The sequence below is a fragment of the Belonocnema kinseyi genome, chromosome 2, assembly GCF_010883055.1.
Source record: "Belonocnema kinseyi isolate 2016_QV_RU_SX_M_011 chromosome 2, B_treatae_v1, whole genome shotgun sequence".
Taxonomy (NCBI): Eukaryota; Metazoa; Arthropoda; class Insecta; order Hymenoptera; family Cynipidae; genus Belonocnema; species Belonocnema kinseyi.
In genome coordinates, this window is record NC_046658.1 from 85,560,016 (window position 1) to 85,586,004 (window position 25,989).

The window sequence follows — 25,989 nt, forward strand, 5'->3', positions numbered from 1 at the left end:
ATCATTCAGCGTGGTCGTTGCGTAAATGTCTTTTCAAGTTGCTAATCTCTGAATACGCCTTGCCACATATTTTACAAAAATGCGAACGCCCACAATTATGTTTTTTATGCGTAATGAGACTACACTTATTGCTGTAACTAATATTACACGTTTCGCAAGTATAAAACTTTTTTCTTTCGTCGTGGATATTTTCCGGATTCGAGGTGCAATGATTAACTTCGTGACGTTTTCTATATCCATATGATCCGAAAACCTTGCTGCAATAACAACATCTTTGTGTATCAAATTTTGTGTCTTCTCTAGCCGCTGACTGAAGGTTTACCACATTCTTAACTCTTAAAGACGGAACTTCGTTGGAGACAAACGTATAACCTAGAACAGAACGAAAGAAATTAATGTAGGAGAGAACAAAACAAATAAATATGATTTCAAACATTAATTTTAATACGGAAAATAATTAAAAAATAGCATATAACATTAACAAGGTAATAGAACGTTAAGAAGGACTTGTAATAACATTCGAAATATTATTAATTAAGAAGAAATTTATCACCTTCTCTTCAAAGTTTCAGACCTTTCCACGTCACTGTTTTTATATCGAATATTTTGGAAACAGAAGTAAAAAGGGCTACTTTTAAACTTGAGAAAAGATGAAATTGAAAAAGTAGGATAATCACTAAAATAGGGGTTACCTTAGGGAATACTAAAGTCGAGAGTACCTATACACAGAAAGAAGTGGATTAAATATGAGAGTGGTCGTAGGTGAGGATCATGCAATTTGAAAAATAATTACTTACACTGATATTACTTACACACTGTAGTTGGAAAAATGCCCTTATAAAGTAAAATATGGCGGTGGATTTTATTCAGAAGTAGAATAGACAAATATTTTTTTAAATAATTTATTGATAAATGATTGATAGCGATTATAATAATAAAATCTGCTTTGCTCTTCTGATAGACAATTAACATGATTCCTATTTGAAAATTTTTATGCTCAACTTTTTGGTTTTGTGTATAAAGTACTTACCATTAAACAAAAATTTGGAATTTCTTGAAGCTTATTGATGGTCTTAATAATCTGGACAATTTTTTTCTTCCAAATGAAATAAGGTTAGGGGTTGAAAATTAAAAATATTTTTCACAATTAATATTTTAAGGCAAATACTCTATATAAGGGCAATTTAGAAAAAAAAACACCGTAAATAATTGTTCTGTGTTCAGCGAATTTCGATGAACAATATGAACATAAATTCGGCCTGAAACGAAATGCATTTTTTTTGTACTTATATTTTTTAATTTCTTTGTTTTTCAGTCAAGTTGCCTCAGTATTTATGGCAAGAATTTTTGGAAATAGCTCTAAAATTAAATAGGGTGGTCCTGGCGTACATGTCTTTGCAGATTATTAACCCCTGAATACATACGTCCACATTGATTACAAATATGAGATCTACCGCAATCGTATTTTTTATGTTTTACAAGATATGTTTCCAGCCTGAAACTGCATTTACAATTTTCGCAAACATAAGATTTGTCCTCTTTTTTCTTGAGTTTTCGTAGATTCCACATACAATGATACGTTTCATGTCGCAATCGAGCACCCTGTTGTCCAAAAGTCCTATTACAATATTGACATTTGTGTACACGAAATTGATCAGAAAATGTAGTAGGAAATTCTATGCCTGTAACAAATAAAATAAAAAATTCATCAATAATAATTTAATAACAGTTAACTAAAACAAGTGATGCTGAAAAAAAGTTATAAAACAGAATATTGTACTATAACGATATTTGAAAATTAAAAAATTATTTCAATCAAACGCATGAACCTCATTTGCTGAAATAGCGTTTTAACACATAAATACAACAAATAAATGAAATAAAATCAATTGTCTTTCTTCCTAAATTCTATTTCAAAAAATAATTATGATAGATATACTTAAATGTCCCAAATATTAATATTAAATATTTTACTCAAATTAACAATTTGTTTGAAATTATAATCAATAAAAATTTATTTTAAGTTTCTAGTCTCTAGTCGTTTAACTTTTTAGAATAAATAACCTTAGCCATTCGTCATAAAAAGCTAAACGACTAGCCACGTCTAATTTGATTAAATTTCAATTAAGCCAATAATATTTTATTTGTTCCTCGTGATACAGAAAATATAAGGTATACATAACAATAACATTAAATAATCTACGAGCATAAATATTAATTTGGTAAAGTTTCCTTGACCTGTCCAAATAAGGATCCAGGTAACGCAAATTTTGTATTCTGTTTATTATATATTTTAAATAAACTAAACTTTTTCATTTGTTATTCAAATATACTACTAATATAGTTCAATCGATTTTTATATATATATGATAACTATCTTATCTTGCTAAATTGAAGTTAAATTATGATAGGTATAAAAGTTATAGTTTCTCTTGAGATATTCAAAGATGGAATAAATCCAAATTTCTTGACTGTTAGATATAGTAGACTCTCACACAGCGCCTTTTCTCACCGCCAAGGGCGTGGCTTAAATAAGCGGGCGCTTGGTGAGGAATTTCGTTACCAGCACAGGGCGCTTTGTGAGAGTCTACTGTAGTGAGGAGAGAATAAGAATGCAAAACACAGCTGACACAGAAACATAAATACAAACGTATCCACACATATATTCTGATAATTTTTACGGTTTAAAGCATCATATTAGATATGTTTGAGTTGGAATACATTTAAATTCATATAACACATACAAGTTACTATATTGCCGACATCTTTCTCCACTATTGGTATGCACCTGCATTTTTTTAAAATCACAAATCAATTTTTTTTTAAAATACATTTTTTTGTAGTAGTTACGAAAATTTAGGACCGTAAAACTATTCTTGCCTTTTATTCATTTTTGTTTTCAACTCTGTATCTCATTTCATGTGGACGTGAGTTATAGAAAACAACGATTTCCGTAAAATAGGAATTTGATAAGTGTTACATGGCTTGACTTTACCAACTATTAAAACGTAGAAATTATCATTAAAGCTTCATTTTTTAGAAGCAAAAAAATATTTTATTTATTTTTATCGAGTCTCTAATCTAGTATTATTTTTATGAAAAAATTATAATTTTCTATTTTACTTTACAGCATGGTATAAATTTAAATGCCGCCTTAAACCGCTTTTTCTTGAATAGATGCGACCACATTCTTCACAAGTGTGAGTTCGGCCGCAATCATGTTTTTGGTGACTCAAAAGATTATTTCTATTGAGGTAACTAGCAGCGCAAATTTCGCAAGTAAATAATTTTAATTCAGTTTGGATTCTTCGTGGATTTGAAATGCAAAAAGTCGATTCATGGCGTCTTGCAGCACGCTGCATTCCAAAAATTTTGTAGCAAAAGCGACATTTGTGTACATCATCTCCTGTGTTTAACGTTATCGGCGATTGAAGTGATACCATTTTTTTAACTCTTAAAATCGGAAATGGCCTTTCAATGTAGCCTGAAACAAAAGAATTACAATTTCGATTAAAAAAGTACAGTGAAGGTTGTAAAAGAGCCATAAATCGGATGCTACGTACAGTTTATAATAAAGTAAAATAAAAAGGTGATCCAAACAATTTTAATACTACAGAATGAAGCACAAAATTTAATATATTTAAGGTCTATTTTTAGTAGAAAAGAATTTGTTTACAGTGTAGAAAATGTATATGAATATAAAAAATTTAACATTAGGTGGGGTAATGTCTCCCTTTTAAGGAAAGCTTTATTAAGTATTTAAACCGATATTTTTTCGGCCTTTTGATTAATTATTTATAATTTCATACTCTTTCTCTGATGGGTGCAAATTTCAATTAGAAATAAATTTTACTTTAAATGGCGTTATTCTGACAAAATAAAAAATAAAAATGTATTTAGCATAGTTCTAGAAATTCCGATGTTTCTAAGAAATAGTTCCGAACAATTTCACAAAAAGAAAAATTAAAAAACGAATAGCTGGCCCACCACTTTCGAGAATTCAATTTTGTTGGACAATTTCTTTAGTTCTAAAAAATTTTTGGAATTTAAATATTTGAAGTCTTAAGATCTTGGATATCAAAATATGAAAATTTAAAAACTTTAATTCACTTCAACGGGTTGTAGGTCTTCGAATGTTGACTTGATTGGAAAGTTTCACAATACTGTTTGGTAAAACTCTTTTGGAGGGCCGGAACTCTGACGAACTCTTTTAACTATCAGAAAATTTAATTTTATATATATATAATATGATTTTATTAATTGTTCTTATTATCATTTAATAATTTTCGTATCATTATTAATAAAAAATATAATTTCAATTTTGGTATTGTTTGAAATTTCGTAGTTCCTTGAATAATAAATTGATGGAAAATTGTTAATCGGGAAATTTTTATTTTGCACACGTGCATTACTGGAAATTTGGGATACGTTTTTATTAAATATTTTTAAGCACAGTCGTCTAAGATTTTTAAAACTATAATAATTTATGTTTTGCTGTAAGTCTAAGTACTTTATTATGTAATTTTTTCAAAAATTTATTGTAGAAAGAAAATATGGAAAATGGCTCGGATCTCAAAAAGCCAACCTTCTCGCTGTGTTTTTTTTGGCAGTTAGAAATAATTTTCATATCCAAACTAATTTTACAGCACTTGTTATGTTGTTTTGTAATTCTTTGTAAGATTGTCAAATCATGAAAAAATTAACAGTACACGCATTTGAATGAAAATAAATTGTTCGAGTGAGCTTTAATGTTACTGATAGTGGTCCTGACGTAAATGTCTCTTCAAATTAGTTTTCTTTGAATACAAGCGACCGCACTGTTCATACTTGTGACTTCTACCGCAATCATATTTTTGGTGACTCAAAAGGTGACATTTACGGACGTAACTAGCGCCGCACACCTCGCAAGTAAATATTTTTTTAATTTGGTTGATTCTATATGGATTCGAAGTGCAAAACCAAGATTCATGTCGCCTTTGAGCTCGTTGAGTTCCGAAAATTTGATTGCAAAATCGACAATTGTATGCACAGACTTCTGAGTAGGGTGTCCTCAACGATTGAAGTGTCTGAAGCTTTTTTATTTTTAAAACTGAGAATCCCCCATCTGGTGCATATCCTAAAACAAAGCAAAGTTGAGAGTCAGTTTTTTCATATAATTAATAATTAATAATGGTAAGATAGAACACATGAACTGCACATGACAAACAAAAAATATAATCACCAGCAGGGTTCAAATCCAAAATATTCTGTATATTATTGCACAGTTGTACATTCTTTTTTCAATTCAAAAGAGCGATGTTGGATTATTATAAAATTAAACCGTGAATAAAACTAAATACAAACATTTCATACTATAAGATATTAGCGAATTTCATAAAAAATGGATGCACAAACTCCGACCTGAAAATTTCATGAAATGTAAATTGTAACTTGTTATTCCATATAGTTTTACTCAAGATATTTTGATTAAAATCTAGTCATACCTTGGATGACTTCATCCTTGATATCCAAAGATTTGTCCTTCGGCATTCTGTTTATCTAGAAAACTATAAGTTGGAAGTTGAAATTAAGTCATTCTTAATTCATTTAATCTTTATTCTGTAGTAAACCTGAACTCACAATCGATTAATAATTATAATTCATGGCACAATATATTCAATTTTGACACAATTTACATTATAATGGATTAAAGTACATATAAATAGCAAAAGAATGCCATAAATATAAGAGTTAAATATGTTCTATCAGTCATTAATTAATAAATATTTTATTTCTAGAAACTCCCTGTTCATTCGTTATTATTTGCTATTTATTTTCTTGCCTTGGAGAAATAAAACTTATAATTTTCATTTCAAAATGTTATAAAATTTTTTAAATTCACAAGAATTTATCGAAATCTTAAGAAAATGAGCTTATTGTCTCAAAATAAAATTCATTCGTCAATGTATAATATTATAGGTAGTAAAAAATATACACATAACGCTAATCCATGCAGAGTGAATCAAAATTCCAGAAACTTAAGAAAGTAAGTTTGTGTATTATGGAGTAATTTTCACAACAAGTAATTTAAGGTTTTTAAGAATTTCAATTAGTATGTTAAATTGACTAAAAATTTGAGTTTCGCGTGCGGAATAATGATTTCTTATTGAGATGTTTTGAAGTTATATGTTTTGACAAGTTAACTTTTTGTTTTGATTTATAAGAACAATAATCGCAAGCAAATTCTGATTTTATTGCCGCGTGTATTAAACGTTTATGTTGAAATAAACCACGTATGTAACTGAAACTACGAAGACACTTGTCACATTTATAAGTTAATACCGACTTCTTTAAGCTTGTCTTATGATGTACCTGCACTATATGTTCATTCATGTGACTTTTTCGTTTGAAAGGTTGGCTGCAAAATTTACAACTGAACTGTGGCATGACGTCGCACTCGAATTTTTGATGAAAAATCAAACTCGTTTTATATTTATAGGTTTGAACACACTTTTTGCATATGTACTTCTTTTCCTGAATTTCCTCCTCTTTGAGGGCCAGTAGTTTGCACTTCGCAGCGAAAATATCAGCTTCTCTTATATTTACGGTACACAATTTGTGCTCATTTGTTGTATTTCGTTTCTGGTGTGTAATTGTGTCCTGATCTGAAAGAGTGAGAAAATTTTATATGCAGTTGCTTTTTTATAGTTTTGTATAACGTATTTTAATTGCCAAATTCATACCTAGAATGATCTCTTCCTTAATTTCCAAAGTCTCATCAACATGATATTCCATTAAAGTCTTGGCAGCAGACTTATTTCCAGAAGAAATATAAGTAGTGGTACAAGAATATGGTTCAACAACTAGACTTTCTATTGATGGCTTCGATTCACTCTTGAAATTCAGCTGATCTAGAAAATTATAACGTGAAAGTTACAAATATGTAACAATTTTCGACGATTTTAATCCTTATTTTACACTATATGCACTATATATGTGATATAAATTAAAATTTTTTGTTTCCTACTTCAAATGGAGCTTCGAGTTTTCACCACACAAAAAAAGGTAAATAGAACACAAGAATAAGATAATGTAGTACAAATTTTTAAATGTTATAAAATTGAAAAAAATTGAAATGTTTATATTTTTAAGTAAACCCCTGCACTATTTAGATGATTAACCCTTGTGTTCTTACCTAGGTACCTGGGTACTCATTGCCCTACATTTTGTTAAATAACTTTTTCCCCTAAACAAATAGGCTAAAATCCTCCCAGATCCCCACGATTTGATTCATTTTCCATCAAATTATGAATTAAAAAGTTTTATTTATCTTTGTTAACTAAACAAATTTTCAAATTAAAAAAAAGTGAACATATGGATTACCCGGGTAACCGGGTACACCTACATAAAAATGATGTAATTCGTGTGTTAAATCCTAAAAATATACAAAATAGTCGTGAATAACTATTAATAAATAAATTACAGCAAAAACGATATATTTTTAATTGTTTATTAAGGAAATTCAATATTAAAATTAATAAGAATAATTCCATTATGCAGTACAATCATTATTACAAATTTCAAATATTCATCTTTCGCAGCGTCGCTTAATCTATACAATAAATAAATTGATGTATTATAGAAGAATTATACTCAAATCAGTACATCAGTCAATTTTGTAATACAAAAAACATGTTACTTTTATGTACGTTACCTCAAAAATTCTCCTCTCGAAGTTCACAAAATACGTTCACAATGCACAAAATATAAATAAAAACTTGACCAAGCAATGGTTAACTTTCTGAGTATACGATAGAGCCTAAACTAAACTGACTGCTAGTACTAGATACTGTCAAGGTATATAATATTAATAATATAGTATTATTATTGTATTCAGCTTGGAATATCTTTACAAACCATAAATAAATCAATATACTTTTAATAAATAAATTATTTACAGTTAAAATATATTTTTAACTGAAAATTTACGCTCGGGTACCCGGGTACCCCGGGTGGTTATTAGTGTGAATTTTTGTGCGTGGTAACATGAGGTTAAGGATGTCTATAATCACAAAAGTGCCATGATGTAAAAATTGAATAAATATATTAACTGTATAGAAAGTATCGAAATCTTACAAAAATGATTGTTTTATTATTTCAGAATAGAATACATTCGACAATGCCTAATATTATAATAGAAAATGCAAAAAATTTTATAGTAAACAATAAATTATAAAGAACATATAACGCTAATGCATGCTGAGTACATCTACCTTTCCGGAACCTCAGAATGTAGCATTGAGTATTATGATATATTTTCACAGAAAGTTATTTGAGGTATTTAAGTCTTTCAATTTCTATGATAAATTTCCGGAAAATTGAAGATTCCCGTGCATAATCATTATTTTTTAAGATGTTTTGAAGTAATGTGTCTTGACAAGTATTGTTTGCTTATAGTTTTGAAACCACAAATATCGCAAGTAAATTGCAGTTTAACTTCTCCGTGTGATAAACGTTTATGCTCATTCAAACCACGTCTGTAGCTGTAACAACGAGCACATTGGTCGCATTTGTAACTAGATTTTAGTGAATCGTCTCTTTGTCTCTTGTAATGCAAAGTCATGTGTGCACCTAAATGATCTTTTGTATCGAATTTATGTCCGCAAACATCGCAAATAAATTGTGGTATGACTGCTGCATGTTCTAAGCGTTTATGTCGTTGTAAGCCATATCGCCTTTTGTAACTTCGCGCGCATTTGTCGCATTCATGTCTGGATTTCATTTTCTGTGAGTGGCGGGAATTCATGTGTCCAACCAAATTATATTTTGCATTGAATTCTTGTCCGCAAAAATCGCAAGTAAATAGTGGTTTGTTCACCGCGTGTACTAAATGTATGTGTCGAACTAAATCTCTTGGCCAATTGTAACTAAGAGAACATTTGTCGCATTTATGCTTTAATACCAACGGCTTTGATCTTAGGCTGTTATGAATGCGAACTACATGGACATTCAAGACAGATTTTCGTTTAAATTTCTTGTCGCAGAATTTACAACTGAACTGTGGCATGACGCCACATTCGAATTTTAGATGATAATTCAAATGACATTTATTTTTATAGGTTCGGAAACACTTCTCGCATTTGTTCTTCTGTGCTGACTCTAGAATTTTCGGCTTCTTTAGTGTGTGCGGTTTCGGTTTAATCTCCGAAATATTATCTTTCATATACACGGTACAAAATTTTAACTTGTTTGTTTCATTCCGATTCTGGGCTGTAATTGTTTCTTGAACTGAAAATGATAGAAAATGTCATATGTAATTGATTTTTTATAATATAGTTTTATGTAATATATCTTAATTATTCAATCCTTACCTTGAATGATCTCTTCCTTGATTTCCAAAGTCTCATCAGCGTCGTATTCCATTACAGTCTTGGCAGCAGTTTTATTGCCAGAAGAGATATGAGTATTTGAACAAGAATATGGCTCAACAACTAGACTTTCTATTGATGACTTCGTTTCAATCTTGAAATTCTGCTGATCTAGAACATTATAATGTCAACATTAAATAAATATGAAAAAGTTTTCGATGATTTTAATCCTTATTTTGCAGCAGATATATATATATATATATATATATATATGTAATGTTAACTGAAATCTTTTGTTTTCTATTTTCAATGAAGATTCGAATTTTCACCAGACAAACAAAGGTAGGTAGAACACAAGGGGAAGATCATGCAATAGACATTTTTATATGTTATAAAATTAAAAAAAGTGACATGTTCATATTTTTGTAACCATATTTCTAAGTAAACCCCTGCACTATTAAGATGATTAAAAATATCTATGTATAATCATAAACGCACCATGAGGTAACTAATAAATTATTACATCCCAAAAAAAGTATCGAAATCTTACAGAAATGATTACTTTATTGTTCCAGAATAGAATACATTCGTCAATGCATAATACTATACTAGAAAATCAAATACTTTTATAGTAAAAAATAAATGATACACAACAAATAACGCTAATCCATGCAGAATAAATCTACCTTCCCGGAACTTCAGAAAGTGATATTAAGTATTATGAAGTAATTTTCACAGAAAGTTATTTAAGGTATTTAAATATTCAATTTGTACGATTAATATCCTAAAGAACGAAGATTCGCGTGCGTAATAATGATTATTCATTAAGATGTTTTGAAGTAATATGTCTAGACAAGTATTGTTTGCGTTTAGTTTTGAAACCGCAAATATCGCAAGTAAATTGCAGTTTAACTTCTCCGTGTACTAAACGTTTATGCTCAGTCAAACCACGTCTGTAACTGTAGCTTCTAGAACATTGGTCGCATTTGTAAGTAGATTTAGGTGAATCGTCTATTTGGCTAGTGTAGTGCAAAGTCATGTGTACTACCAAATGATCTTTCGTATCGAATTTATGTCCGCAAAAATCGCAAATAAATTGTGATTTGACTGCTGCATGTATTAAACGTTTGTGTCTATTCAAATCTTTTGGCCACTTGTAACTTCGCGCGCACTTGTCACATTCATGTCTGGATTTCGATGTCTGTGAGTGGAGGGAAACAATGTGCCCTACCAAATGATATTTTGCATTAAATCTATGTCCGCAAAAATCACAAATAAATTGTGGTTTTTCTAGTGCATGTACTAAACGTTTGTGCCGAACTAAATCTCCTAGCCAATTGTAACTTCGAGAACATTTGTCGCATTTATGCTTAAATACCACTGTCTTTGAATTTGTGCTGCGATGCACACGATTTACATGGGCATTCATGACAGATTTCCGTTTAAATTGCTTGTTGCAGAATTTACAACTGAACTGTGGCATAACGCCGCATAAGTATTTTTGATGATAATTCATATGACATTTATTTTTATAGGTTCGACCACACTTTTCGCATGTGTGCTTCTGTTCTGATTCCTGCATTTTTTGCTTCTTTAGAGTCTGCGGTTTCGGCTTAATCTCCAAAATATCATCTTCTCTTACATATACGGTACAAAATTTTGATTCGTTTGTTTTATCCCGTTTCTGGATTGTAATTGCCTCTTGATCTGAAAAATTAAGAAAATTTAATATGCAATTGCTTTTTATAGTGTTATATAATATATTTTAATTGCCCAATCCTCACCTTGAATGATCTCTTCCTTGATTTCCAAAGTCTCATCAACGTCGTATTCCATTAAAGTCTTGACAGCAGATTTATTTTCAGAAGAAATATGAGTAGCTGTACAAGAATATGGCTCAAAAACTAGTCTTTCTATTGATGTCTTCGATTCACTTTTGGAATTCTGCTGATCTAGAACATTATAACGTGAATATTAACAAAATATGTAAAAAATGTAGATGATTTGAATCCTTATTTTGTAGCATATATAGATTTAATTGATAAAAAATACCCAATTTAATTACAATAACAGTGTCTTGAAGTACATATATGTGATATAAATTTAAAATCTTTTGTTTCTTATTTCAAAAGGATATTCTGACTTTCACTACACAAAATAAGATACACCGAACATAAAGATAAGATCATGCACTACGCAGTGAATTACCTGACAGTATCCAAAGAAGACTACATTATACTTGCCTATAACTTACATTATAAAAAATTTAGCATTTTGCTTACAATATTGTTATATTTCGGGTTTCACTCGTGTAAAAAACGTCGGCAAACAATTCGTAGTTTTTTACGCGAGTGAAACCCGAAATATCTCTTTTTATCAAAATGAATCATCGTGAAAGCATAAAATCTATTATCAATATTGTTATAGACACATAAATTTAATGTTTTTGATCGAGAGATTTTTTTTCTTCTCGCTGCTTTTTGTTTTCGGTGAACTTTCTTGTTAAGGGAATGTAAAATGTGTAATTTTCATTTTGAAATGTTATAAAATTGAAAAAATCCACAGGTTTATATTTCTGTTAGCATATTTCTAGATGAACCCCTGCCCTATTTAGATCATTAAGAAAATGAAAAATTACAAAAATACCATGTGGTACAAATGAAATTAATATAGGAACTAAAAATAAAGTACCTAAACCTTAGACAAATTTTAATTTTATGGACAACATTCATATTATATAAACAGCTTTATTTGTCAACAGTCACAACTTGAAATATCTGATAAATCTAAATTTTTACCAATCTGACGTTGTAGTCATCAATTCATATACTGAAGATAACCTACTGCGTTCATGACATGCGCAGGTTTTTGTAAAATAAGCGACTAACTCCTCTCTACCCACTGCCTTGTATTTTATATAATAACATCACTGAGTTCTTCGCAGAAGCTAGGAAATCCAATACCCATCGATTATAAAAATATAGCGTCCCATAATACTTTTTCCCAATACTTTTTCCAACTAAATAAAACCTGTAAATAAATTCAACAATATTGCAGAGACAAATTACCTTGTCGGAACATTAGAAAGTAAAAGTAATTCAATGCATACAAGTATTTAATTTTATGCACAAAAGAGTTTTTTCAATTAGTCGTATGTATGAGAAAAATCCTAATTATAGAAGTTTCACATGCGTAATAATTATTACATATTAAAATGCTTCCAAGTAATGTGATCTGACAAGTAATCCTTAATTTTAGTTTTGTAACCGCAAAAATTACAAGAAAAGTGTGGTTTGACTTCTGAGTGTTCTAAACGATAATGTTGTCTCAAATCACATATGTAACTGTAACTTCGAAAACATTTGTCACATTTATACTTCAATATCAAAGACTTTGAGCTTGCATTGTGATGCACACGCTCTACATGCGCATTCATGACAGATTTCCGTTTGAATAGCTGGTTGCAGAAATTACAACTGAACTGTGGAATAACGCCGCATTCAAATTTTTGATGATAATTCATATGATGTTTCTTTTTATAGGTTCGACCACACTTTTTGCATATGTGCTTTTGTTCTGACTCATGAATTTTCTGCTTCTTTAGGGTTAGCGGTTTCGGCTGAACATCTAAAAAAGTAAGAAAATGTAATGTGCAGTTGCTTTTTTATGGTTTTATATAAGTTATTTTAATTGCAATAACCATACCTTCAACGATCTCTTCCTTGACTTCCAAAGTGTCATCAACATCGTATTCAATTAAAGTCTTGGCAGCAGGCTTACTGCCAACAGAATTATGAATGGTTGTACAAGAATATAGCCTACCAACTAGACTTTCTGTTGTTTTCTTTGATTCACTCTTGGAATTCTGCTGATCTAGAAAATTATAACGGGAAAGTTACACGTATGTAACAATTGTTGAAGATTTTAATCCTTATTTTGCAGCAGATATAGATTTGATTAATAACAAATACCCAATTTCATTAAGCTAACCAATGGCTTTCAGGACATACATGCAATAGACATTTGAATCTTTTATTTGTTATTTCAAAAGGATATTATAATTTTTACAACATAAAAAATATAGGACTAACATAAAGAGAAAATTATGAAGTACACCTTAACTCAATTAATAGTAATTATCCACAGAGGACTATGCTCTGCTTGCACAGAATTTAGATTATAAAAATTGTAGCATTTAGATAAATAATACTATAAATATATCAATCTGATGTGCACAATTCCCTACAATAAAACGAAGAATCTAAATGCCAAAGAATTACGCTAAAAAAGGCTGTTTTGCAGCCTATTTTTTGTACCTCACTAGCGACTTAGGGTAAAAATATAAAAATATGTTACAGGTATCAAATTACTTGTCATAGAGAACCAAAGTGAGCTTCGCTTTTCGTTTTTTTAATTTAAAAAATTACCCACATTTAGGGGTTGAGAAGACCCCAAAAAAATTAAAAATTGAAAATATCAATAATTATTGGTTAGGGGTAGCTAATGGTAGTATATGGATGGGGTCTTCTCAACCTCTAAATGGGGTAATTTTTTGAAATTAAAAAAAAAACGAAAGTCGATCCTCATTTTTCTTTTTAATGTCGAGTAATTTGATACCTGTAATATGTTTTTGTATTTTTCTCCAGGTCGCTATGGATGCCCAAAAAATATGCTAACTTTGGCGTCAATCTCGGGACAACCACGATAAATTTTCCTATGCAATTTGAACAAAGTAAACAAATTTTATAAAAGAGAAGAGAAAAAATAATATTTTCTTGTTGACAAAAATAAAAAAGAACAATGAAAAATTAGAAGGTGTCCCGAAAATGATAGGCAATCAATCAAATCCCCTTCCTTGACTTTTTTATTTCTTTTATCTTTTTTATTTTTATTGTTATCAAACCACAAAAAAAAAATTTTGTACACAATAATCATGCTGCTGTTTCTGTCTGCTCGAATTTTTATTTATTATTGTGATTGAATAATAATAAAAATAAAAAAGTTGAAAGAAATAAAAAAAAGAGAAGGAAGCGGATTTGGTTGTTCGTCTATCATTTTATTATTTTTCTCCACAAAAAGAATTTTTTTTTCTTTTTTAAGAATTTTTTTATTACTTTTTTAAAATTGAAATAGAAACAGTTTATAGTGGCTGTCTAAATTTGGTCGTCAGATACTTGTTTTACTTTAAGGAATTCTGCGCATTAACTTGATAACTGGGCGTTAAATAGCATTTTAAAATTGATTTTATTCTCATTTAAATTTCTTAAATTTTCTTTTTGAAATGGTATTAAATTTAAAAAGTCACATGTTTATATTTCTGTAACCATATTTCTAGATGAATCGCTTCCCTATTTTGATAATTATGAAGATGAAATCAATTAAAAACACCATGTAGTAATATTTTAATTACTATAGGAAGTTAAAAGAAAGTACCTAAATCGCAGATAAATTTTTATTTTATTGACAACATTTTTATTATATCAACAGTTTAATTTGTCAATAGCTACAGCTTGAAATACCTGATAAATCTAAATTTCCGACGCACACCTATACTTTTTCAAACTAAACAAAACGTATAAATAAATCTGAGAATTGCAGAGAAAATTTACCTTCTCGGAACATCAGAAAGTAAAACTTAGTACTGTGTAGTATATTTTACAAAAGTAATTCAATGTACACAAGCACTTAATATTATACGCAAAAGAGTTTTTTGATTAGTATGAGAAATTTCCCAGTCATTGAAGTTTCAAATGACTAATAATTATTACATATAAAAGTGCTTTAAAGAAGAGATACGATTTGACAAGTACTCTTTGCGTTTAGTTCTGTAACCACAAAAAGCGCAAGTAAATTGTGGTTTGATTGTTGCCTGCCCTAACCATCCATGACGATTTAAATGACTTAACAAAGTGTAACTTCCTGTACATTTAGATTAAATGCCTAAAGTTCGATTTCCGTGAGTGGCGACACTTCATGTGTTTTACCAAGCTATTTTTCCGATTCGTTTTATATTCGCAAAAATCGCAAGTAAATTGTGGTTTAACTTCTGCGTGTTCTAAACGATTATGTTGACTCAAATTACGCGCATGTCTGTAACTTCGAAAACATTTGTCGCATTTATAACGAGATCTTGGTGAGTCGCTTATCAAGCTAGAATGGAGTGAAGTTATGTGATCTATCAAATGATATTTTGATGTGAATTTGAATCCGCAAAAATCGCAAATAAATTGTGGTTTGACTGCTGCATGTACTAAAAGTTTGTGCCGAGATAAATTTTCTAGACAATCGTAAACGCAAGCACATTTGTTGCATTTATGCATGTATTTTAATGTCTGTGAGTGCCGTGAAGTCATGTGTTTTGCCAAGTTACATTTCGTATTCGAGTTATATCCACAAAAATCGCAAATAAATTCTGGTTTATCTACTGCATGTACTAAACGTTTGTGTCGAGCTAAGCCTCTCAGCGATTTGTAACTTCGAGCACATTTGTCACATTTAGGTATAATTACAGACTTCTTTGAGCTTGCGCTGAGATGCACGCGCTCTACATGGACATTCATGCAGTATTTTCGTTTAAATGATTTGTCGCAGAATTTACAACTGAACTGCGGAATAACGCCACATTCAAATTTTTGATGATAATTCATATGAAATTTTTTCTTATAGGTACGACTACACTTTTTGCATGAGTACTTTATTTCCTGTTTTAATTTTGGATTTTCCAGCTCTTTCGGCCCCAGCAGCTTGCACTTGACAGCCAAAATATCATCATCTCTCATATTAGTGGTACGCAATTTTAACTCATTTGTTTGATTTCGTTCCTGGACTGTAACTGTGTCTTGATCTGAAAGTATAAGGAAATGTTTTATGGATTTGGTTCCTTTATAATTTTATATAAGGTATTTTAATTGAAAAAGCCAAACCTTCAATGATCTCTTCCTTGATTTCCAAAGTCTCATCAATGTCGTATTCAATTAAAGTCTTGGCAGCAGACTTATTGTCAGCAGGCGTATGAGTAGTTGTAACACAATATAGCTCACACACTAATCTTTCTGTTGATGTCTTCGATTCACTTTTGAAATTCTTCTTATCTAGAAAATTATAACGTGAAAGTTAATAATATGAAACGATATTCGATTACCTAAATCCTTATTTTGCAGGAAATACAGATTCAGTTTTTTTAAACACCCACTTCTTTTATACTATTAATGGCTTTAAGAAAATATACACATATATAGTATAAATGTGAATCACCACAAAAAAAAACATATGACGAAAATAAAGAGAAGAGCTTTCAGTACACCAGTAATTATCGAGAAAAGACTACTCTCTACTTGTCCAGAATTTAAATTATAGAAGAATGCAGCATACAGATTAAATGAATGTCATGAATATCTCAATTTATTAGTTTTACCTAGAGATTTCTTTCTTCTCGTTACTATGGTTGTTTTCGATGAAATTTTTTGCTGTGGAAAAATACAGTAAAAATTGAATTAATATAGGAAGTTAAACTAAAGTGCCTTAATCTCAGAATTTTTTTTATTTTATTGTCAATATTCTTATTACATTAACAGTTTTATTTGTCAGCAGTCACACCTTGAAATACCTAATTAATCTAATTTTTTCACCACTAGTTACTGCACTCATAAATACTTAAACTGGACAAAACAACCTTTGTACATATCACGCATCTTTTATTAAAGCGACTATGGCCTCTTTAACCACTACCCGTATTTTCCTCAATATCATAAGTAGTTCACCGAAGCTAGTAAATCAAAAATAAATTTATCATTAAAATATGGCTTCCCATACCTAAAATGAGTGTAAAAAGTTGTCGTAAACCTCTTTTTTGATGACTGATTAAGTTCTCTTAATTTTAATTATGGCAGAGCATGAATGAACCCCGAATTATGCCCCGAATGAAGTCAATTTATTTTTTAAGAAGATATTGCAAAAATAGTTGAAATTTCAATGTTTTCTGAAATTTTCAATAACATTTGAAATAATCAACATTTTTTAATGTTCTTTGATTCATTTTGAAGATATTTTTTCACCGTGTTATAACAGTTTGAGTATGAATCATAAAAATTGCCTTATCGAATAGCAAGGACTTAAAGTTGTAACAAAAGGGTTGGAACAATTACAATATTCTTTGTGATAGAAAACACATTTTTGAAGAATATATGAAACCTATAATCATGAAGCTTCTACAAAATATCCGCAAAGTTTAGAATTATTACATTTTTATTATGATTTGCCTACAGATAAATTTTTTTCAAATTTTTCCAACTTTTTTATTAGATCTTCAAGTTCTTGAAATTCGATAACAAAATTGATATGACATATATCAATATGCTTTTGTTGTAGGTGAAAAATAACTTCAAAATGAGACCAAAAACATTGAAAAATGTTGATTGTTTCGGAAGGTATTGCAAATTTAAGAAAACATTAAAAGTTACACTATTTTTGCAATATCTACATAAAAAATAGATAAATTAGTTTCATCCTGGGCTCATTTTATATAGAATCTTGACAGTGTATTGACAAGTGAATTTTGTTTTGATTTATGAGAAAAGTAATCCGTAGAAAATTGTGAATCCGCAAAAATGGAAAATAAATTGTGGTTTCACTGCTGCATGTATGTACATATTCCGCATTTACTCATGGCAGATTTACGTTTAAATAAATGAAAAGTAATTATGCACAGAAAAATATATTCTTCTTGGACATAATTTACATTAGAGAAGGCTATAGGGTATTTAGATTTAAACAATATTAATTTTATGCATTGCATTCATAAACTTCTCGCAGTGTCATAAAATTACAAAAAAATTACCGCAGATAAAATTAGAATAATACATCAAATTAAAAAAGTACATTATTTTACTGTCAGAGAAGAAAATACATTCGTTGTAGAATGATACTATTGCGTAAAAGGCTATCATATTTTATATTAAATGGTAAATCATTCATATAAAATAATGTACCACCCAGTTCTGAATTGTATAAAAATACAGTATTTTATATGGATACTAATTATACTGATTTGAGACTCACTGAAATAAAACTTAAATCACAAAAATTCAATAGTTACACAAGTTCCTAATTGTAAACACTAACTGGTAATTCAAAATGAAATCGATCATCAATAGCTTCCCATAACTATATTTTTTTCAAGTAGAAAAAACATATAATAACAAATCTGACAATTAAGAAGAGTGAAATATGTTTATTTAGAAGCAGAACAAAAAATATAACTTCTCGGAACTTGAAAAAGTACCACTGAGTAGAAAAAAGGTTACCATGCCTAATAATTATGGCTAATTAAAATGCTTTGCAGTGATATGGTTTAACAAGTGATATTTGCGCTTAGTTTTAAAATTGCAATTAGCGCAATTAAACTGTGGTGTAACTGCTGCGTGTTCTATACGTTTATGTTGATATAAACCACTTGGCGAACGATAACTTCGAGCGCATATGTCGCATACAATCAAGGACGATAACTGTGAGTGGAGAGCAGTCATGTGTTTTACGAAGTTACATTTCCTATTCGACTTATATCCACAATAATCGCAAATAAATTGTGGTTTGTCTACTGCATGTACTAAACTTTTGTGCCGAGTTAAACTTCCTAGCCAATTGTAACTTCGAGGACATTTGTCGCATTTATACTTCAATACCAACGTCTTTGACTTTGTTTTGTGATGCACGCGATGTAAATGCGCATTCAGGGCAGATTTCCGTTTAAATAGATGGTCGCAGAAATTACAACTGAACTGTGGCATAACGCCGCATTCAAATTTTTGATGAGAATTCCTATGATATTTCGTTTTATAGTTTCGACCACACTTTTTGCATGTGTACCGTTTTGTCTGAACCTCCGAGATATCATCTTCTCTTATATATACAGTACAAAATTGTAACTCGCTTGTTTTATTCAGCTTCTGGGCTGTAATTGTCTCTTTATCTGAAAATTTAACAAAATGTTATATGTAGATGCTTTTTTTATAGTTTTATATAAGGTATTTTAATTGCAAAAGCCATACCTTCAATGATCTCTTCCTTGATTTCCAAAGTATCGTCAACGTCATATTCAATTAAAGTCTTGATAGCAGACTTATTGTCAGAAGAAATATGCTTAGTTGTACGAGAATGCAGCGCATTTACTAGCCTTCGTGTTGATGTCTTCGATTCACCTTTGCGATTCTGCTGATCTAAAAAATTAAAATGTGAAAGCTACACATATGTAAGAATTTTCGATGATTTTAATCCTTATTTTGAATCAGGTATAGATTTAATTAATAACAAATACCTAATTCGATTACAATACCCAATGACTTTAAGGACATATGTATGTGATAAAAATTAAAACCTTTTATTTCCTATTTTAAAGAAAGATTACAATTTTCACTACAAAAAAAGGTAGGTCGGACACAAAGAGAAGATCATGCAGTACACGAAGGACTCAATTAACAATAATTCACCACAGAAGACTCTATTCTACTCGGACAGAATTTACATCATGAAGGAATGTAGAATTTAGATTAAAAGAAAGTCATACATATAACAATTGAAAGTTCAGTTACAGCAGCCCCCCCTCCCACTCTTAATTTTCGGGTTTTCTATAGCCCACTGAATTACTCCCCAAATGCGCTCAAACGCCACCGAAAAAAGTTTTGCACCAAAAAACTGTAGGAGTTATGTCAGGTGTTACGATGGAGGGGGGGGGGGCTAGCGCCAGGCCATCCCGACCCCATTTGAAAAATTAAAGTTTAAATCACATGACCTTGAAGATCTTCAAATGCGCTCATATGCGCCATAAAAAACTTTCAAAATCAAAATAAGAGGAGGGGGGGGGGCTGGTGTCATTTTTCTAAACTAATAACATTTTTTTAATTTATCATAGCTGCCATAACTTTAAAAGCGTTAAAATGCGCCACCACTAAAAAATGTTGCGATAGCTAATTAACAAAGATATAATATTAAGGGGCAGCAGTGTAACGCAGGTGTTGAATCTTTAACAGTGATGTGCAATACATAGTTGCGGACATGGATTCAGTCGTCTTCAAATGCGCTCATATGAGCCATAAAATTTTTTGGAAAATCTGAAAAATTGCCCAAGATATGGAGGTAAAAAAATTTTGATCGCTCATAACTCAGTTATCAATGTGGCTATTTTTTCTTTTCTTTATGCCGCATATTAGAGCATTTGAAACCCTACAGGAAACTCCCTTCATCAATGCAGATTGCAAAACTTTAAGTTTCTTAATCATTACTTCATGAAATTGTGTTACCTCCATATCTTGAGTAATTTTCAAAAAAAATTTATGGCACATATGAGCGCATTTAAAGACGACTCAATCCATGTCTGCAGATTCATATTGCACATCACTATTAAAGATTTAACACCTGCGTTACACTGCCCCCCCCACGACAAAATATGATATCTTTGTTAATTAGCAGGCGCAAATTTTTTTAGTGGTGGCGCATTTGAGCGCATTTGAAGATCTTGAAGGTCCTGTGATTTATGCTTTGATTTTTTAAATTGGACGAGATATTGTGGCGCTAGCCCACCCCCCACCCCTCCGCGTAACGCCTGATATAACTCCTACAGTTTTGTGGCTCCAAATTCTTTATCGGTTGCGCATTTGGGGCAGAATTCAGTGGGCTATAGAAACGCTGAAAATTAAGAGTGGGGAAGGGGGGGGGGCTGGTGTAACAGACTTTAATTTAATATTTTTCAACCAGAGATTTCTTTGTTTCTCGTTGCTTATTGTTTTCTGTAAAATTTCCTGCTGTGTTAAAATAACATGTGTAATTTTTATTTTTAAACGTTATGAAATTTAAAAAATGCACATCTTTATATTTCTGTAACTATATATTTAGGTGATCCCCTGCCCTGTTTAGAGCATTAAGAAGATGAAAAATAACAAAAGCACCATGCAGTAAAAGTAAAGTTAATACAGGGAATTAAAATAAAGTACGTAAAGCTAAGACAAATTTCCATTTTATTGTCAACATTCCTATTATATGAACAGTTTTATTTTTAACAGTCAAAAATTGAAAAACTTAACTATATCTAAAAAAGTTCATCACTTGGAATTGGAATCATCAATACATATACTGAAGATAAATCGAGAATATATTTATAATCAAAATATAGCTTTCCATAGCTATACTTTTTCCGACGGTACAATACCTATAATTAAACAAGATTATTCCAGAGGAAATCTACTTTCCCGGAACTTCAGGAGGTTCCTATATTTTGGTACAACACAAGCATGTTTATTGCACCTATAGGAAGATCAATTTAAGGGACCGCGGTCTAAACCTGTTAACTGACATTTCAGAGATTTCACACGTCGAAGAAAAATCATTATTATTTTTGCAATTTTCAATATTTTTAAAAACTGTAAAATTTGATTTTTGTTGATTCACTAGAGAAAAATAATACACGTTAGTTTTATAACATTTTAATCAAAATTGAACGTTATATGACAATTGAAAGCTATTCATATGTTATTTATAAGGGGTCCAGCGGTCTAAACCTGTTACCTACAGTGTTCTACAGCTCGTTTTCTATTGTTTTTTTTCTGGACTAGCATGTTTCTGCGTTGTTTTTCAAGCTATGGACGAATTTTATATGTCAAAATGTTCGGAATCGCAATCCGAACATATATGTGCTTGCAAAATTTAAAAATAGTTTATTGGAAACATTTGCTGCGTATTAGTAATCGAGACGCGTCGCTCAATTTCATCTTTATAGCGATTCGTAAACGAAAACATGGACGATGACGTGAAAGTAGCCACAAAAAACTGTCGAAACATACATACACTCAACTGCAACCACACTGCAATGTTTCTCGCTGGTCTCACATACAAGTAAACTGAGCCGTTGTGAGAAAAGCACGGATTTCCCGTAAGAAAACATAAGCAGTTAACAGGTTTAAACCGCAGGTCTATGCTCTAGATAACAAAACGAAAATATTTGAAAATCCGCGAACAAAAACTAAAAGGTATTTTGCCGTTCCGCTTTCGGTATATCAACTGCATATAAAAAATGTTCTAGAAAATGTAAAAATTCAATTTCGAAAAAATGTCAGTTAACAGGTTTAGACCGCGGGCCCTTCAGTTAAAGAACTTATAGAAACCATCATAAGACCTGAAAATCGATTTTTCGCCTAATAGGTCCCTTTTCTCAGTTCGCGCCCCATATGGAGTTGCTTTGTTATAGATTCATTTCAGATATTTTATTTGGAATATTTAATTTACATATAATTATTTATATATATATTTTTTTCTTTAATTGTAGTTCTATGTGAATTACTGCGCAATTTGTACAAGCATCAAGAAAGAAAATCACAAAAGCACCTTGAATGATTTTTTTCTTGATTTCTAAAGTTATGTCATTAACACATTCAATTAATGTCTTGGCAGCAGACTTATAACCAGAAAAAAGATTATTATCTGAAAAAATATAATGTCAGAGTTACAAATATGTAACAATTTTTGATGATTTTAATCCTTATTTTGCAGAAGATTTAGATTTAATTAAGAACAAATACCTAATTCGATTACAGTACTTAATGGCTTTAAGGACATATATGTGATATAAATTAAAATCTTTTGTTTCCTATTTCAAAAGGATATTATAATTTTCACCGCACAAAAGAAGATACGATGAACAGAAAGAGAAAATTATGCAATACGCAATGAATTACTTAACAGTATCAAAATAAGACTATGTTCCACATGCCCATAATTTACGTTATAAAAAAATGTAGCCATTAGATAAAGAATGTTATAAATACCCTATTCTAAACGTGTATGCAGATTTAAATCACTAAAATAGCGATAACTTCAGAAACAATTGTTGCATTTATATAAGTCTTGGTAAATTATATTTTGCATTGAGTTTACATCCGCAAAAATGACAAATAAATTGTGGCTTGACTCCAACAGGTATGTACATTTGTCAAATTTAACCATGGAAGATTTCTATTTAAGTGAATTAAAAGTAATTATCCACAGCAGATTATAATTCTTCTCAGAAATAATTTACATTAAAGAAGACTATAATGTACTGAGATTAAAATAATTTCATAGATATACTAATTTTATGCATTGCATTCCTAAACTTCCCCCAATGTTATAAAATTACAAAAAATCTCGAATTGATTTGCTTTTGTTTCTAGGAGAACCCCTCCACTATTTAGATTTTTAGAAAGAGAATCACAAAAACAACAACATATAAAATTAAAATAATACATCACATTTAAAAAAAGTACATTATTTTATTGTCGGAGAATAAAATACATTCGTTGTGAAATAACACTATTGCATAAAATGCAATAGTATTTGATATTAGACGGTAAAGCATACAGATAAAATAACATAGCATCCCCCTTCTGTTTGTATAAAAATACAGTATTTTGTATAGATAATAACTTTACTGATTTGTGACTCACAGAAACAAAACTTAAACCACAAAAATGTAATAGTCACAACTTTAAGTTCTTAATTGTAAACATTAGCTAGTAATTCAAAATGAACTCGATTATCAATAGATTCCCATAATTATATTTTTTTCAAGAACAAAAAACATACAATAAAAAATCTGAAAATTAAGAAAAGTAATTTATGTTTATATCGATGCAGAGAAAAAATACAACTTTTCGGAACTTAAAGAATACCACTGAGTAGTATGTAGAAATAACCCAAACAAAAAAGTTTCCCATGCCTAATAATTATGACATATCAGAATGCTTTGCAGTGATATGATTTGACAAGTAATCTTTCCGTTTAGTTTTAAAATCGCAAATAGCGCAATTAAACTGTGGTTTGAGTGCTGCGTGTTCTATGCGTTTATGTTGATATAAACCACTTAGCGAAAGATAATTTCGAGAGCATATGTCACATTTATTCCTTGATTTAAATGTTTGCGAGTGTCGTGAAGTAATGTGTTTTACCAAGTTACATTTCCTATTCGACTTATGTCCACAAAAATCGCAAATGAATTGTGGTTTTTCTACTGCATGTACTAAAGTTTTATGCCGAGTTAAACTTCCTAGCCAATTGTAACTTCGAGAACATTTTTCGCATTTATAATTCAATGTCTTTGACTTTGTTTTGTGATGTATGCGACGTACATGCGCATTCATGACAGATTTCCGCTTAAATAGCTGGTTGCAGAAATCACAACTGAACTGTGGCATAACACCGCATTCAAATTTTTGATGATAATTCATATGATATTTCGTTTTATAGGTTCGACCACACTTTTCGCATGTGTGCCGTTTTGGCAGAGCCTGCGAAATATCATCTTCTCTTATATATACGGTACAAAATTTGGACTCGTTTGTCTTATTTAGTTTCTGGCCTGTAGTTGTCTCTTTGCCTGAAAATGTAAGAAAATGTTATATGTAGTTGATTTTTTAATAGTTTTATATAAGTTATTTTATTTGCAAAAGCCATACCTTGAATGATCTCTTCCTTGATTTCCAAAGTCTCGTCAACGTCATATTCAATCAATGTCTTGATAGCAGACTTATTGTCAGAAGAAATATGAGTAGATGTACAAGACTGTGGCGCATTAACTAGCCTTCCTGTTGATGTCTTCGATTCATCTTTGCGATTCTCCTGATCTAGAAAATTATAATGTGAAAGTTAAAAGTATGTAACAATTGTCGATCATTTTAATCCTCATTTTGAAGCAGGTATATATTTCATTAATAACAAATACCCAATTCCATTACACTACCTAACTGCTTTAAGAACACATATGTAATATAAATGTAAATCTTTTGTTTTTGTTATTTCAAAGAGATATTCGAATTTTTCTACACAAAAAAGGTAAGTATCACAAAAAGAAAAGATCGTACAGTACACGCAGGACTCCATTAATAGAAATTCATCACAGAAGACTGTTTTCTATTTAGACAGAATCTACATCATAAAAGAATGTAAAATTTAGATGAAAAGAATGTCATACGTATAACAATTTAATATTTTTCCGCCAGAGACTTCTTTTCTTCTCGCTGTTGTTGTTTCCCATGAACTTTCTTGCTGTGGAAAAATAAAATTTTTAATTTAAATTTTGAAATTTTTGAAAATTAAAAATATGCACATGTTTATATTTCTGTAAACATATTCCTATGCGAACCCCTGCCCTTTTTAGATAATTAAGAAGATGAAAAATTACAAAAGCACCATGCATGCACCATGCACCAATCTACATTATCACAATTTGACATTGCAGTAATTATTATATATGCTGAAGATAAATCAAAAACAAATTTATGATCAAAATATAGTTTCCCATACCTTTACTAGGTCCATTTTTCTCAGATCGCGTGACATATGCAGGCGTTGTGATAAATTTATTTCAGCTATTTTATCCGCAATATTTAATTTATATATAATTATTTATACACAATTTCTTTAATTGTGTTTCCGGGTAAACCCCTGCACAATTTGGATAATTGTAAAGAAAGAAAATCACAGAAGCACCTTGGATGAGTTTTTTCTCGATTTCCAAAAGGCATGTACGAGGGTGGATTGATAAGTTTCCGGCCTGACCAAGAGATGGCGCCACTAGGCCTACCTTGAGGTGGCGTTCTATAGTACCATCCTTAGATAGCTT

The 25,989-nt window shown here is 30.4% G+C and overlaps 5 protein-coding genes and 1 long non-coding RNA gene across 6 annotated transcripts in view; all 6 read right to left on the reverse strand.

Moving 5' to 3' along the window:
• Positions 1–6,105: 6,105 nt before the first annotated feature.
• Positions 6,106–6,816, reverse strand: LOC117182819 (zinc finger protein 69-like). The gene is made up of 2 exons (XM_033375927.1): positions 6,723–6,816; positions 6,106–6,644 (listed from the first exon to the last, which is right to left on the reverse strand). Exons 1-2 carry the CDS (start codon positions 6,772–6,774, stop codon positions 6,106–6,108), a joined length of 591 nt encoding a protein of 196 aa, XP_033231818.1. The 5' UTR covers positions 6,775–6,816.
• Positions 6,817–7,554: 738 nt separating this feature from the next.
• Positions 7,555–9,516, reverse strand: LOC117168531 (zinc finger protein 681-like). Its single transcript, XM_033354263.1, has 2 exons — positions 9,351–9,516; positions 7,555–9,267 (listed from the first exon to the last, which is right to left on the reverse strand). Exons 1-2 carry the CDS (start codon positions 9,400–9,402, stop codon positions 8,381–8,383), a joined length of 939 nt encoding a protein of 312 aa, XP_033210154.1. The 5' UTR covers positions 9,403–9,516; the 3' UTR covers positions 7,555–8,380.
• Positions 9,517–9,893: 377 nt separating this feature from the next.
• On the reverse strand, positions 9,894–11,295 carry LOC117168530 (zinc finger protein 718-like). Its single transcript, XM_033354261.1, has 2 exons — positions 11,132–11,295; positions 9,894–11,054 (listed from the first exon to the last, which is right to left on the reverse strand). Exons 1-2 carry the CDS (start codon positions 11,181–11,183, stop codon positions 10,165–10,167), a joined length of 942 nt encoding a protein of 313 aa, XP_033210152.1. The 5' UTR covers positions 11,184–11,295; the 3' UTR covers positions 9,894–10,164.
• A 3,514-nt stretch (positions 11,296–14,809) lies between these two features.
• On the reverse strand, positions 14,810–16,579 carry LOC117182820 (zinc finger protein 530-like). The gene is made up of 3 exons (XM_033375928.1): positions 16,576–16,579; positions 16,271–16,438; positions 14,810–16,191 (listed from the first exon to the last, which is right to left on the reverse strand). The coding sequence occupies exons 1-3, from the start codon at positions 16,577–16,579 to the stop codon at positions 15,275–15,277; spliced, it is 1,089 nt and encodes a 362-aa protein (XP_033231819.1). The 3' UTR covers positions 14,810–15,274.
• Positions 16,580–16,868: 289 nt separating this feature from the next.
• LOC117168548 lies at positions 16,869–19,557 on the reverse strand. Its single transcript, XR_004466502.1, has 2 exons — positions 19,394–19,557; positions 16,869–19,314 (listed from the first exon to the last, which is right to left on the reverse strand). It is a non-coding gene; the product is annotated as an uncharacterized LOC117168548 (long non-coding RNA).
• A 4,112-nt stretch (positions 19,558–23,669) lies between these two features.
• Positions 23,670–25,989, reverse strand: part of LOC117182821 (zinc finger protein 257-like) — a 4,997-nt gene continuing 2,677 nt past the window's right edge. The window contains exons 3-4 of the mRNA XM_033375929.1: positions 24,824–24,991; positions 23,670–24,744 (exon numbers count right to left, since the gene is read on the reverse strand). Of these exons, the coding sequence (XP_033231820.1) occupies positions 24,095–24,744; positions 24,824–24,991 (818 nt within the window). The 3' untranslated portion in view covers positions 23,670–24,094. The remainder of the gene's footprint in view (positions 24,745–24,823; positions 24,992–25,989) is intronic.